General features: G+C 42.2%; 1 protein-coding gene across 6 annotated transcripts in view; it reads left to right on the forward strand.

Moving 5' to 3' along the window:
- The window catches only part of LOC120420471 (uncharacterized), a 76,808-nt gene extending 63,752 nt beyond the window's left edge, over positions 1-13,056 (forward strand). For 5 of the 6 annotated variants that reach the window (XM_039583500.2, XM_039583504.2, XM_039583499.2 and 2 more), the window contains exons 3-10: positions 3,507-4,056; positions 4,119-4,539; positions 7,846-9,712; positions 10,009-10,443; positions 10,502-10,708; positions 10,770-11,248; positions 11,311-11,494; positions 11,557-13,056. In XM_039583500.2, the coding sequence (XP_039439434.1) occupies positions 3,747-4,056; positions 4,119-4,539; positions 7,846-9,712; positions 10,009-10,443; positions 10,502-10,708; positions 10,770-11,248; positions 11,311-11,494; positions 11,557-11,607 (3,954 nt within the window). In that variant the 5' untranslated portion in view covers positions 3,507-3,746 and the 3' untranslated portion in view covers positions 11,608-13,056. The remainder of the gene's footprint in view (positions 1-3,506; positions 4,057-4,118; positions 4,540-7,845; positions 9,713-10,008; positions 10,444-10,501; positions 10,709-10,769; positions 11,249-11,310; positions 11,495-11,556) is intronic. The other variant, XM_039583505.2, reaches the window with a different exon arrangement.
- The last annotated feature ends 438 nt before the right edge of the window (positions 13,057-13,494 follow it).

Genomic DNA, 13,494 nt, shown 5'->3' on the forward strand with positions numbered 1-13,494 from the left:
AAGGTTGGTGCGGAAAATGCGGAAAAGATTGTGATGGAATCTGGAGTTGGTAACGGGTGGAAATCGTCCGATGTGCTGTAATTTGCTTATTTTTAATCCCCAATGATTATCTTTTAATTATATGTTTCAATGTTTTCAAAATTCCAGAAAGAAAAATAATTTTCTTGGCTTTTCATAAGTATTTTATTTCTTGTGTAAAATATGACCTTTTGAAAAATTTAATATCGAGTAAAAACGTTTTATCCAGTTCATGTCAATATATAAACATATTAAAAATAATAACATTCTTATTTACTCAGTTACCATATAACCGCAAAACGGTTTATTTTCGTAAACTTTTAGTCAGCTTAAGATATGTCTTGCCGATGCATGTTTTAAAATCTAACATTATTGTTAAATTCAAAATGTCTTTGAATTTTTTAAGAAAATAAAATGTTTTTTTACCTATGGATTTTTTTAATTTTCATCTAACTACAAACACTACATAATGCCTAAATATTAAAGAAGCTTTAATTTAGCTGCATAGAAAAAAAGTTAAATTTTGAAATGGTGGAAATTTGGTTTCAACCTACCAAATTTTCAACATTCCAAAATTCAACTTTATTTTTGCTGTGTATTACATTTTTTTTTCAACAATTCCTGATGTAATATTTATTAGACATTTTTTTTGTCACAAAATGTGTCACAATTTCCTGATGAATATTACCATAATTTTTTTCTGTGTATAATTAATATGTAACAAGTTGAAAATAATAGTGTTGTATCTCAAATTGAAATTTACATTTTTTTTTATTTTACCAAGTGTCCTCATTTTTATCATTCTTTTTTTTTGCTTCATTTCTGACTCAACATTTAGTATTTGGTTTTGTAAATCCATTGCATTTCTAAAAAAATTATAATCTGCTTATCAAATTATTAATTTAGTAATAAAACACATAATAAACTATCAAGGTGTGTAAAATATTGAAAATATTTTTTTCGAAAAGATCGGAAAATTTCGCGAATGTTTCATATTTTAACATTGTAAATCGGACCATTAGTTGCTGAGATATCAACATTAGAAAATGGAGGGTTGTTTGGGTGAGATTCAGAAAAAAAAAACATCAATTTTCTTGTTTTTAACCCTTTGCATGGCAATATCTCAACAACTAAGGGTCGTATCAACAAAGTCCGAATAAGCAAAATATAGAAAATTTTCTCAGCTTTTCAAAAATATTTTTTCCTAAAGTGTGCAAACATGTGCACTAATTTTAAAAAAATGAAAAACTGCGACTATTTTCAAAAAAGTCACCTAAATATGGATTTAACTTGAAAACGGTGCACTTTATCTAAATTTTACTACAGTACTTTTTGATTGCAAATTTGATTTTACATCGAAAAATGAAGTTGAAAAAAATTTGCGACCAATATTTCGATTTTTTTAAAAAATCAGTATTGATTAAAAAATTCATAACTCGGTCAATGATTTTTTGCACAACCTGGAAATTTCTGAAAAGTTGGAATTTAATGTCCTCTTAAACATATCAAAAAATTAAAAAAATTGAAAATAGTGTTTTTTTGCAAATCAAATTTTGGTGATAAAAAGTTAAATAAAAAATCACCAAAATTTTTTTTACCGTGTATCATTTTTTTCCAGTGTAGTCCATATCCATGCCTACAACTTTGCCGAAGACACCAAATCGATCAACAAATTCCTTCAAAAAATACAGATTTTTGAATTTTCATACATCAATATTGTATGGACAGCTGCCAAATTTAAGGACAAAATTATATGGACAAACTAATGATGCAAAATGGCTTCTTTGGGCATACCAAAGGCACCAAAAAAGTTTCAGTCGGACTAAAAAATACAGAAAAAAAATCGAATGACCGAAATCTCGGAGAATTGCTCACTTAGAGAAATTCAGTTTCATCGAATCAAATTATTTGTAGAGCTGTATCCCTGAAACTAGTTGCCCGATTTCAAAAGCTTCAGAAAGAAAATTATAGGAAATTTTCTCAGATTTTCAAACATATTTTTCCTTCAATAAACTATTTTGTGAACTCGAAAAACCTTAAAATAAATAGAATATGTATGCCTAAGAGAAGCTGTAACTTGAAAACGGTACATTTTATCATAAAAAAAACTTATAAGTAGGTACTTTTCGATTGCACATTAAATTTTGCTTTCAAACATGAGTTTTAGATCTTTTTTGTCCAGATTTTCTTTATTTTCCAAAAAATAATATTTCCTCCTATGCGTAATGCACTATGGCTCAAAAGATGTCTTTTTTATTACACTAAAACAAATAAAAAAAATAAAATAAAGAAATACGTATTTTTGGGGTTTTTTTTCTCTGTTCGTATTATTTTTCAAAAAGTTCTTGAAATTTCTTAATCATATCCTACTACTTTGCCGAAGACAGCAAATCGATTAGAAAAAAAAACCTTCTCAAGATACATTTAATACATTCACATAGGAGAAAGTGGGGCAACACGAAACAACAGAGATACAATTGCTCGTGTGTATGGTCACTAGGGTGACAATAAAAAAAATCGTCATCAGGGATTCCCCCTGGCTAGATTCTTTAGGTAAAAATAGCGGTTGAAAAAAAAATCTTTTCATGCTAAAACTTTTCCATAAATCGCTAATAACTCGTCAAGATTAACTCGGATCGTTTCGCGGTCTTCGACAAAGTTAAAATCACAAAATGTTACAAAGTTATCTCACACTTGACAATGATATTTCACGCAACCTTCTGGTGGAATTTTGAAATTTTTGCTTTTCCCCATACATTTTTCAGATTTTTTCCCGTACAAGCTTCAACCGATCATTACCTTAATGGATTTGGCTCAAAATTGGACCAGTTACTTATTTTTATCAAAAGAATCGAGCCAGGGGACAAAGGAAATGCATGTAAAAGTAGAACTTTTCAGCATTTATTTTGAAAAGTGTTCTATTCGATTCTGTTATTTTTGGTACAGAAAAGTAGGCTATTTCGTCGTTCAAGAATGACAGGAAAAGTAAGTAGTTTCACGACGGAATTGCAAAAAGTAAATTAACGGTTAGTTCTGCTCAAAAGATTTTCTTATGGGAAGGTTAGTCCTGTTAGACTGAGATTGCATGATAAAAAATAAAAGGGTTTGATAAGTTCACACACACTTTTTTTCCCAAGCCTTACCAACAAATATCTCAAAACAGTTACCTACATCCCATTCATGCCCTCCATTGCACTTAGCCTCAGCTGGCCTTCCACAAAGGCGTCAAAAGTAATTGACCACCAGTGGGGTTAACCCACTTACGGACGACGACGGTCCAATATTGAACCACATTCATCACTCAAACACACAACTCAAACCTCTTCCAAGCAGCTGCAGCTGACTAACAGACTGACCGACCGACCGACCTCCTGCCCAATGTCAATTACTCCGAACGTGTAATGGTCATAATTCGTTTGGTTTTGGGCATGTACACAACCGTTCAATGCTGAACCTAACCTACAATTTCTCTCTTCTCTTTCACGCAGATTCAAAAGTAATGACTGCCAACAGTGCACCGATTGACCGGTGAGGAATCGACGCCGTCGTCGCCACCACAAAGGAAAAATGGCCGAAGAGAGCACCGAAAATCGACACTAGTGTGACCTCTTCTCTTTCCTTTCCGACCGAAAATTGTCAAAAAAAAGTTCTGTCAAGTCGAAAACTGCCTTACAACTCTAGGGTATCGAATCTATTGAGGGAGCGCGATCGCGGAATTCGTGTCCGCGATGCACTGGCGAAATGCGAAATCGAAGATGGCGCCGACGATTGCCGTGACGGCCCTGGTGGCGGTCACGCTGGCAGCACTGCTCTGCCAGCACGCAGTGCAGGGTGGGATCATCGTGAAAAGGCAAGCCTTGAGTGCGGAGGAGGAGCTGACGACGGTGGCGCCGCCAGCTACGACGGTTGCTACGATTGAGGAGCGGGAAGAAACGTCGACGGAGGCAGCGCCTACTACGAGGACGATCTCGTTCGAGCGCGATGTCGAGGCACTGACCAAGGAGATCGAGTTCGGTTATGACAGTGAAAATCGGGAAGGTTTGTGTGGCTACCCCCTGGGAACCAGTGTTCCCAGAAAACTTATTTAATTTTAATTCCAGCATCCGGCGAGCAGGCGTCGGTGGCGGAACTGACCAGGGTTGATCCTACGGCGGTCACCACAGAAGTCCCAACCGAAGAGGAGGAAGAGGTCGCCACCACAGTCCCGCCAGTAATCGCTTCCGCGGAAGTCAACTCCTCCCGGGAAGAGCCCATCGTCAAGTTGGTGGACAACTCGGTGACCGCTCGCAGCAAGGCCAACGACATCAGTGCCGAGCTGGAGGCGACCACGACCGTGGCCACCACGGATGATGTGCCCACGACGGTGGTTCCCGCTGCGAGTGGTGAAGAGGTTGTTGAGGCGCAATCGGATGTGGGATCCGGCGTGGTTGAGTTTCAGACCGAGGGGCGACACGCGGTGATCGATGTCGAGCAGTTTAAGTCGGTGGAGGAGGCCAGCCTGCCGCGGTTCGAGTTGGAACGGTGAGTTTTTGGGAATTTAGTTTTAGATATCTATTAAATTTACTTAAAACATAACAATCGACAATCAAAACTTTGAAAAATTGTGGCTTGGGATAATCTTATTTAGATATTAGTTTTCGTAAATAGAACACTCAAAATCAGAAGTACCCCTCAAAAAGGGTTCGATCTACCCTTTATCTGTCAACACATGGTAAACAAACCCTTTTTAAGGGTTACTTCTACCCTTTTTTCAAGTTTACCTTTGCAAAAGGGTAACGACGAGTAAACTTGAAAAAAAAGGGTGGAAGTAACACTCAAAAAGGGTTTGTTTACCTTTCGTTGACAGATAAAGGGTAGATCGAACCCTTTTTGAGGGGTACTTCTGATTTTGAGTGAACCGAATTTTAGGGAAATAAATTGTCTAGATGACTTTAATTTCATTGATCTCCAACCGTCTCGTAAATAAATTCCGGCGCGTTCCGAAAATTTCACCAAGAAAATTTTATTAATTATTGTATTTTTTTAACCCGCCAAATTGCTCGAAACGTACGCGTTATCTCCACGCGCAAAGCTTACTTGCGTATGAAACCCAAACCGAAAAGTAAAAATTGGAAATCGACACGCGGGAGATAGCGAAGAAATTAGTACAAACTACCGTAAACGTACGTACACTTCTCGTCTCATCTCGGCGCGGCGATGACCGCGATTGTAGGCCAATTTCTCCAACATATTCAAATGATCCAGGCGGTAACATACCGGAGATATGATATCCAATCAACGTGAGAGCAAGCAAAAAAAACTTATCCCAAATTACGCCGGTTGTTGCGCGATTAGAAAATTAAATACGCACACACACACACACAAAATTTCTCAATTTTTGGGCGAAGAAGCGAAACGTTGATGAGTTTGATTTCGTGAATTGAAAGCCGTTTGGAGGAAAAACAATTAGAGAAATTTTCGTGTGTTTTTGGCGCTCGGTTTAAGGGGAAATTTCCTGTTTGGCTTGGGCGGACGCGATGACCTTGCCGGTTAAAGGGGGAGTTTTCCCTTTTCTTTGCTGTTTGATACGTTAATTTGAACGTTCAGTGAAAGTTGAAGAAAAGCCGGTGGAATTTATCGCCAAATTAAGAAAATATGCATCGAAGCACGTGCTGCATAAATGTTTGAAATGGTACATGGATCGAGTCTGTTTTAAATCCGCTCATATAATTTAAAATAATTAAATTTTAGATTCAATTTGTAATATTAGAAAAATATAAAAATAAATAGGAAACAAACATTGTTTGCCGTTGTTTCATTTTATTTTATGAGATTCTAATAATCTTTAACTTTTCTTCAAAATGTTTTACATTTCACCAGGTTTCCTCTTTCAAATTCCCGATTTCTCGTTTTTTCTAGAGAGAAAATGTCTTCGGAAAGTTTATCAGGGCTGAACAGGTGCGCAGTTGCTTTGTTTTGGTTCCGTAAGTGACAGCTCACTTTCGTTCTGGCTTTGTTTTGGTGCCGTAATTGACAGCTTGTGTTGGCTGCGGTTGAGCTGCTTGTACTGAGATATAGATGTATCCCCCCAGGTCAAAACACAAAAACAAATCAAAATAACCGAGGGGTCAATGAAAATTCCGAGAATTCCCGGGATTTCCCGGAAAAAAATATTTCCTGTTTCCTGGGAAATTTGGAAATTCCCGAAATTCAAGCGAAAGTATACATTTTCCAAACTTCTTTGTACTTTTTTTAATTTACAAAAAATAATTATGAAAAAATCTTTATTTTATCTTACTCAATTTACTGAAATTATCAGTTCATCCCAAAATTTCATATCAAGGAAATTTGGAAATTTCCCGGGAATTCCAGAAATTCAAGTGGAAGTATACATATTCTCAACTTTTATGAACCTATTTTGTGACATTGCTTTGAAAAAAAAATATAAATGAAGAATCTCAACAAAATTTTGTTTAATTCCATTTATTGTTCATTTCTTATAAAAAAGAATTGATCAAATGGTAAGAAATTTTAAATTAAAACTTATTTAATTAAACATGAATTTTAGAAGCATCTGGCAATGGATCTAAAAACGAAGTTGACTGTATAGCTGTCGGCCACTATTTCTAGTACCAACCACTTCCTTGTCTTCCCTTTTTTAACTACAAGGACTTCGCCACCCTGGACTCCCAAGTGTTTGAGTACGGCATGGAGCGACCGCGTCGGATACCCATATTTACACCTAGAATTTTTAGAGCGCCCGCCGTGGGATTCGAACCAGCAACTTTTGGATTGTGAGTCCAGTGCGCGGTCCGATTAATCCACACGGGAAATAGATCTAGCTTAGTGAAAATAAACTTTAAACCAAATTGAGATTTTTTACGTCACATGATCAAATGAGATGAAAATTGACTAAATGATACTTTTTAAATTTCAAATAGGTTTCTGCATGAAGAAATTACTTCAATTCGTTTAGTACCTACCTGGGTGGCCTCAATTTTGAACTGTCAAAGTGGAACCAATTTAATGTTCGCCAAAAGTGGAGAGTATTGTTATCGATCATTTTTTGTTTTTTTTTTTAGCAAGAATGATTTCATTTGGCTTTTGAAGTCAAGTAATCTTAAGAACATTGAAGGCGAGTTCGTCATTTTTTTTATAATTATGAACTGGGTGATAAATAGAGAGAATGCGTAACGTGATTTTCGAATGATCCCACTTTGTTTACATCTACAAACTAGGAGGCTGTTCAAGCACAAGCATGACTTTTTTCTTACTGGTAGATGAGCTGTTTTATAATTAGTGGTATGCGTTTTATTTTGTTTAGTTTTCTACATTATTTTGCTGGAAAATTGTGTGATGTTTTTCTTTTTTACGGATGACGAAGAACTACGACGAGAGTGTCATTCTGCGATGTCAAAGATAAATACCTTGGCTTATTTTGGAATCATGTAGCGCTTCCTGGGCCAGCGAAAAATCATCGCTAATGGAGCACTTCCATTCGAGCAGTTTTTGCTTTTTTCTACAATGTATTTCTTATGAAGCGAACTGTCAAAAACTGCTCGACTGCGGGTGCTCCATTCTAGCAAAGCTGAACCAACAAACAGAAAAGATTTTGACTAAATCAGTACGCACCCATTCCCAAATTGTGTGGAGTGTTGTATGGACAAATTAATGATGTCAAATAGTTTCTTTTGACAATGGGAAATCACTATGAATGCAATGACAAAGTTTCATTCGAATCAAAATATATATAAAAAAAACAAAATTAAAAATCTCGAAAAAATTTGCGAAATTTTAGAGAATTTCTCTCAAACAAAAATAAAGAAATGTTTTCGCCCTCCCTGCCAGGTACACTTCCGCGTCCAACTTCTCCCAGGGCGGCATCTCGCTGGAGGAGACCCGCGCCGAGCGGGACCAATTCTTCGCTACGACGGCGGAGCCGTCATCCCTCCTCCCGGAAGCCACAACAACCGCCGAATCGCTCGAACCATCCGACAGCGTAACCCAGCTGGTGTTCACCGAACACAACGAGGTTCTGGTTCCCGAGGGTACCAATCACACCATTGAGCGGAACTCGACGGTTCGGGTGGAGCAGCGGGAGGTTGAGAGTACCGACTATGAGGTGGTGTCGAACGAGGTACGGAATCAGACGCTGGTGAAGGGTGGCAAGAAGGGCAAGTTCTTGGACCAGTTTGGGGCGACCGAGGACAACGATATCAACGGGGCGGTTTGGGCGTTGGCTGGGATGAGGATGGTCGATCGAGCTTCGAGTAAGGTTGGAGAAGCGACGGAGGGAAGCGTTGAGGTGGTTCGGGATGAGAACGAGAATGTGGTGGCCAATAATACGCTGAAACAGCTGATGGACTGGGCGGCGATCATGCAGGCGGCTGATTTTGCGAATACTTCGTTCGTGCGGCCGACTAGTGGGGAGGTGGTTGATTTGAAGAGCGAGCTGAAGGATCGGAGGAAGTATGGTAATAGGACTCCCGGGGAGTTGGATGCTGCGAGCGAGGAGAACCGGATTACTTCGGTTGTGACGGAGGTGGTCCCGGAAGCTTCTGTTGAGGTGACGACGGTGGTGGCACCTAAGGTTGAGGTGAGTTCGACTACGGAAGCTGCTGGGGAGGATGATCTTGAAGATTTCAAATTTGAAGATCGTAGCAAGGTGATGACGACCAAGCGACCCGAGTTGACTAACTTTATTCAGGAGACGACTACGGTGTTTAATGTCCGTACGGAAGAAGCTATGACTACGATGAGACCTACGCGGAATTACGAGGTCAGTGAGAACGTTGATGAGACGGAAAAGTTTGCCCTGCCCGGCAGGACTACCACTACGGGAAGATCTGAGATCAGTACCACGTTTGAGGATATCCCGGTGACGACCTACTCGCCGGCTTCGCCGGTCGCAAAGCGAACGGATGCAACGACTGAGTCGTTGATTCCGACCACCTTTGAGTCGATGAGAGCCGTGATCACCCGTAGACCTGCGGTGACCACAACTCAAGAACCACGATCAGCTGAAGAAACAACCCTGTTGATGACCACGATGATCACCACCACTACGACAACGGTGGCGCCAACAACGACCACCGAAGCTAACGAGCCTGTCGTCAACGACCAGGACAACGGTTCATCAGAAATCGATGTCAACTCTGTGAATCAAACCAACAACGAAATCGTAATGATCACCACGACCACCACCGAGGCCACCGACTCGATCATCCCGCAGCAATCGACCGTCCTCCCGACGGTCGTCGAGTTCCGCCCCTCCCAAGAAACCACCGACACCAGCAGTCCCACCGAACAATCCGAAGAACAACCCACCGTCCCGAACCAACCCGTCCAGGTCGACGACAAGAGCGTCTACGACACCGTTTCGGAAACCACCCTAAGTCCCGTCCCCGAACCGGAACCTTCCGCCGCCCCAGAACCGGAACCAACGGCGTCGGAACCCACCGTCACCACGCGTCGCTCGATCGAGCGCCAGATGACCACCGAGGTGCTGTCCGAGGAGGAGTCCGTCACGGAGGAAGACTACGTCGAGCTGAACGCGTCCACCGTCGCGAACGCCAACTCGTCCAAGTCGCCGCTGGATCAGAACGCGACGGAGACCACAGCAGAGCAGGAAGAGGAGGAAGGCAGCGGAGTTGTGGTTGCGGTCGTGACCAGTTTGGTCGTGGTGATCGTGGTGCTGCTGTTGATCGCGGCGTATGTGAGTATTAGGCGAGGGGGTTTGAGCGTTGTTTGGGTATTTTGGGGGGTTTTAATACCTTAGGATAAGCGAACGTATGAACGAGACTTTCGACTAACTTTCCGGTGATTGGCTGTTTTGTAACCTGTTTGAAACCCCTAACCGACCTCAGTAGTACTAACGTGACCTTTAGAACCCTGTTTTGACCTATATCTTTTGACCTTTCGAGACGAATGATCGCGTGCACATAGTGTAAATAGCCGGTTTGGCCCCGATCGCCACGTGGAACACAGCAGAGCAATCTTTCGTTGATGTAGTTGTACTATCCGCCGTTACAGTTGATATTCCGCAAGCGCCAGGCGCAGGTCTCGTACGGGCAGCGCTGTCGGCCGGTTGGCCTCGACGCGTACAGTCTGGACAACGTGTCCGTGTACAACAGCGTACGGCGCGGCAAGGGCAACACGATGCGGATGTCGAAGCGATCGTACGGTAACTCGGCCTTCGAGGATCCCGGGCTGAAGACGAACCCGCTGACGGTGGCCGAGCTGGCGAACATCATCCAGAACAAGACGGCGATCTACGACGAGTTCAAGGAGATTCCGAACGTGACGGCGCGAGCGGATGAGGTGCCTGAGGGGTGCGAGGACAAGAACCGGTACGCGAACGTTGTTCCACTGCCGGAAACGCGCGTCCATCTGAAACGTATCAACGACGACGAGAAAACTGAGTACATCAACGCTAACTTTGTTAAGGTAGGTTGGTTGGCGGGATCTTTTGAGCGGGTTGAAGACGTCTTGATTTTTTCAACAGGGTCCCAAGGACTCAAGCAACTACTACATCGCCTGCCAGGCACCCATGGAGAACACGATCAACGACTTCTGGCGCATGATCTGGGAGCAGAACTCCAAGGTCATCATCATGGCGACCGACTTGAGCGAAAACGGCGTGGAAAAGTGCGCCGAATACCTGCCACCATCGGTGGTTCTGGACAACAACCGAACCTTCGGTGACTTCCAGGTAAGATCTCGATGATCCCAAGATTCACTCCCCGTACAAACACTTCCATTCCACCCCGCAGCTCACGCTGAAGAACCGCGAAAACAAGGAAAAGTACACCATCTCGACGGTGCACCTGCGCAACACCCAGACCAACACGTGGCGCGAGATCATGCACTTCTGGTACCAGTGGCCGGACACCGGCGTCCCGATCGACGAGTCCTCGATCATCGCGATGCTGCTGGAGGCGCGCAGCTACTCGCGGCTGGCACCGGCCGAGATGGCCGAAACGACAACGCCCGCGGCGACCACGAACACAACTAGCAACGGAGGTCGGGACACCCTCGGCATGGGCATGGCCATGGGCATGAACGGCATCACCAGCATCGCCGAGGAGGACTCGACCTCCCAGCTGGACTCTAGTTTAGTAAGTAGCCTTAATGTAGATAGTTCGAACAACAACGTCGTGGGCGGCAAGACGGCGTCGGAACCACCGAGCAGCATCATGACCAACGGGACCAACACGATGGACAAGCACAAGTCGCTGCAGCGAACTCAGGGGTAAGTTTGTGGATCACTTGGGGAGATTCGCTTGAAAAACTGACAAACTTTTGCTTTTCAAGACCAATCACGATGCACTGTTCGCCGGGAACCGGCCGCACCGGAACCATCATCGCGTGCGATGTGGCCCTGCGGGCCGTTGAGATCCCGCCGCGGAACGTGGACGTTCCCCACATTGTGTACTACGTGCGGCGAGGACGGGCTAGCGCCGTTCGGACGCGCGAGCAGTACGAGCTGATCTACCGGGTAAGCTTCCGGAAGAAATTTCAGATCTTAAGCCAGATTTTAACAATTTGACCAACTTTCAGGTTGCCAACGTGTACGCCACCAAGCTGACGGGGCCGACGATAGAAACCTGAGAGCGACTCATTTAAAATCAAGTATTGTGAGTACATTCGAACACGAACAGCAAATCCACCCAGCGGTGGTGCCCTTCCCGGAATCCGCGCGGATTCCGGCGGGGGGCTCAAGTGCAATCATAATAGAATCAAGCAGCAATAATACCAAAAAAAACAAGAGCATAAGCATAAAATGACAAACAAGCGAGAAAAAGTGACGTCCGGAAGACGGGCGGCAGCCGCGTGCAAAAGAATAGATCAAATAATGAAGCTTCTTCGACATTGGAACCACCCCGATTTTCCGTACAACAACAACCACACCCTTTCGACGGCAAATTTCAAACATTTCTTCCAGGCTTTTCACCCTGTGTGCACGAAATGCACCTTCAGCGAAGGTTTGCCGACGAAGTCGGAACCGGCGAGCGGCGACTTGAACTGTTTAAACGCAATTTTCTTCAAAACTAGATCGATTTAGAACGATTTCGACACTTACCACGTTTGTTTTGAAACAAATCGAAAGAAAATTTTACGTTTGACAGCTGCGCGAAAAATGTCGGCTGACATCTTCAATCAAAGAGTGCGTTTACACTGTAAATGCGTTCTAGCAAACTTTGCAAACAGTTTGAGTCGTCATCGTCAGGAACAACACTTCAACCGGCAAACCAACCCAAATCTAAATCCACCGAAAACTGCAGCACAGATTGAAAAAAGAAGTCGAATGCCGGGCGGAGGCCTTCTTGATCGTGTCTCTTTGGCCTTCTCCGCGGGGGGAAGGAGGTGGCAACGAAGCCGTTTCGTTGACAGCTCTTTTCCACTGGGTGAAGCAGCCAAAGGCAGCGCGCGTCAAGCCGTGCCAGCCCAACCAACTCATAATACTTGATTTTAATCTCTAGTGGGATAGAGACTAAAAATTGTAACAAAGAAAAAAAGAAGTAAAAACGAATCGAAACAGGCAAACGCAAGGAAATACACACACAAACTCACGACGCGAGAGTCCTTTTGTAAAAAGCAATACACAAAAACATTCCTGCTATTTCTCTAATAGAATTATCCTACAATTATAAATACGTACTTTTGCACTCGACACCAACTCATCTTTTTTTCCCCGTGCTGCACCAGCCAACGTATAGAAGCTATTATTTGATAAATTATGATTTTTTGTTGTTTACTCCCCTCTCCTTTTTTTCCTTCAACATTCCTATTGTTTTCTTGATTAAGGTTGAAGTTAGTATTAGTTAGGACTCTACAGACACACCAATTGTTGCAATATAGTTTCGTAAAGTTTCGTTACAAAACGCACATAAACACTAAAATGCGTAAATAGTTCTAATCTGGACCGCAAGGAAATCGTTAAAATTTATATGAAGGGAAGGACGTGTCATATCTGGTTTCTTACGTGGTGCTAGTTAGTTTGAATTAGAGAGAGGAGAAACAAGGTATAAAATGCAACTTACTATTACGAGAAAGAGAGAAAGGGAGAAAGAAAAGAATTAATATTTGTTTCACTTGTATAGAAAATTGTGATAATTAATGTTTAGAGATTTCCTACCAAGTGGATATTGCCCGCGGTTAAAAATATTAGCCTTTTCTAGACAAAATTGTCACGCACAAAGATAAAAAAGTATTTATCTGAAAGAAGCAAAAAAAAGACAGCTTGAACAATGATAGTTTAAGATCGATCACTGAGGACTGAGAATCTATCGATTAGCGAATTTAAGTTGGTTGAGTTGAACCAAAAGAAGATTTCCCGAACAAGCAATAACCAACACTACTGAAAACTGCCTTTTCAAGTGGCATAATCTAAAATTTGCTCAGCAAAAAGAGTAAAGGAATAAAACTCAATCTTGTAAAGTGTTATCTAGGGTAAGGTCAGACCGTATAAATCAATCCTATATTCACAAAAAAAAT

This window comes from Culex pipiens, chromosome 3 (assembly GCF_016801865.2).
Source record: "Culex pipiens pallens isolate TS chromosome 3, TS_CPP_V2, whole genome shotgun sequence".
Taxonomy (NCBI): domain Eukaryota; kingdom Metazoa; phylum Arthropoda; class Insecta; order Diptera; family Culicidae; genus Culex; species Culex pipiens.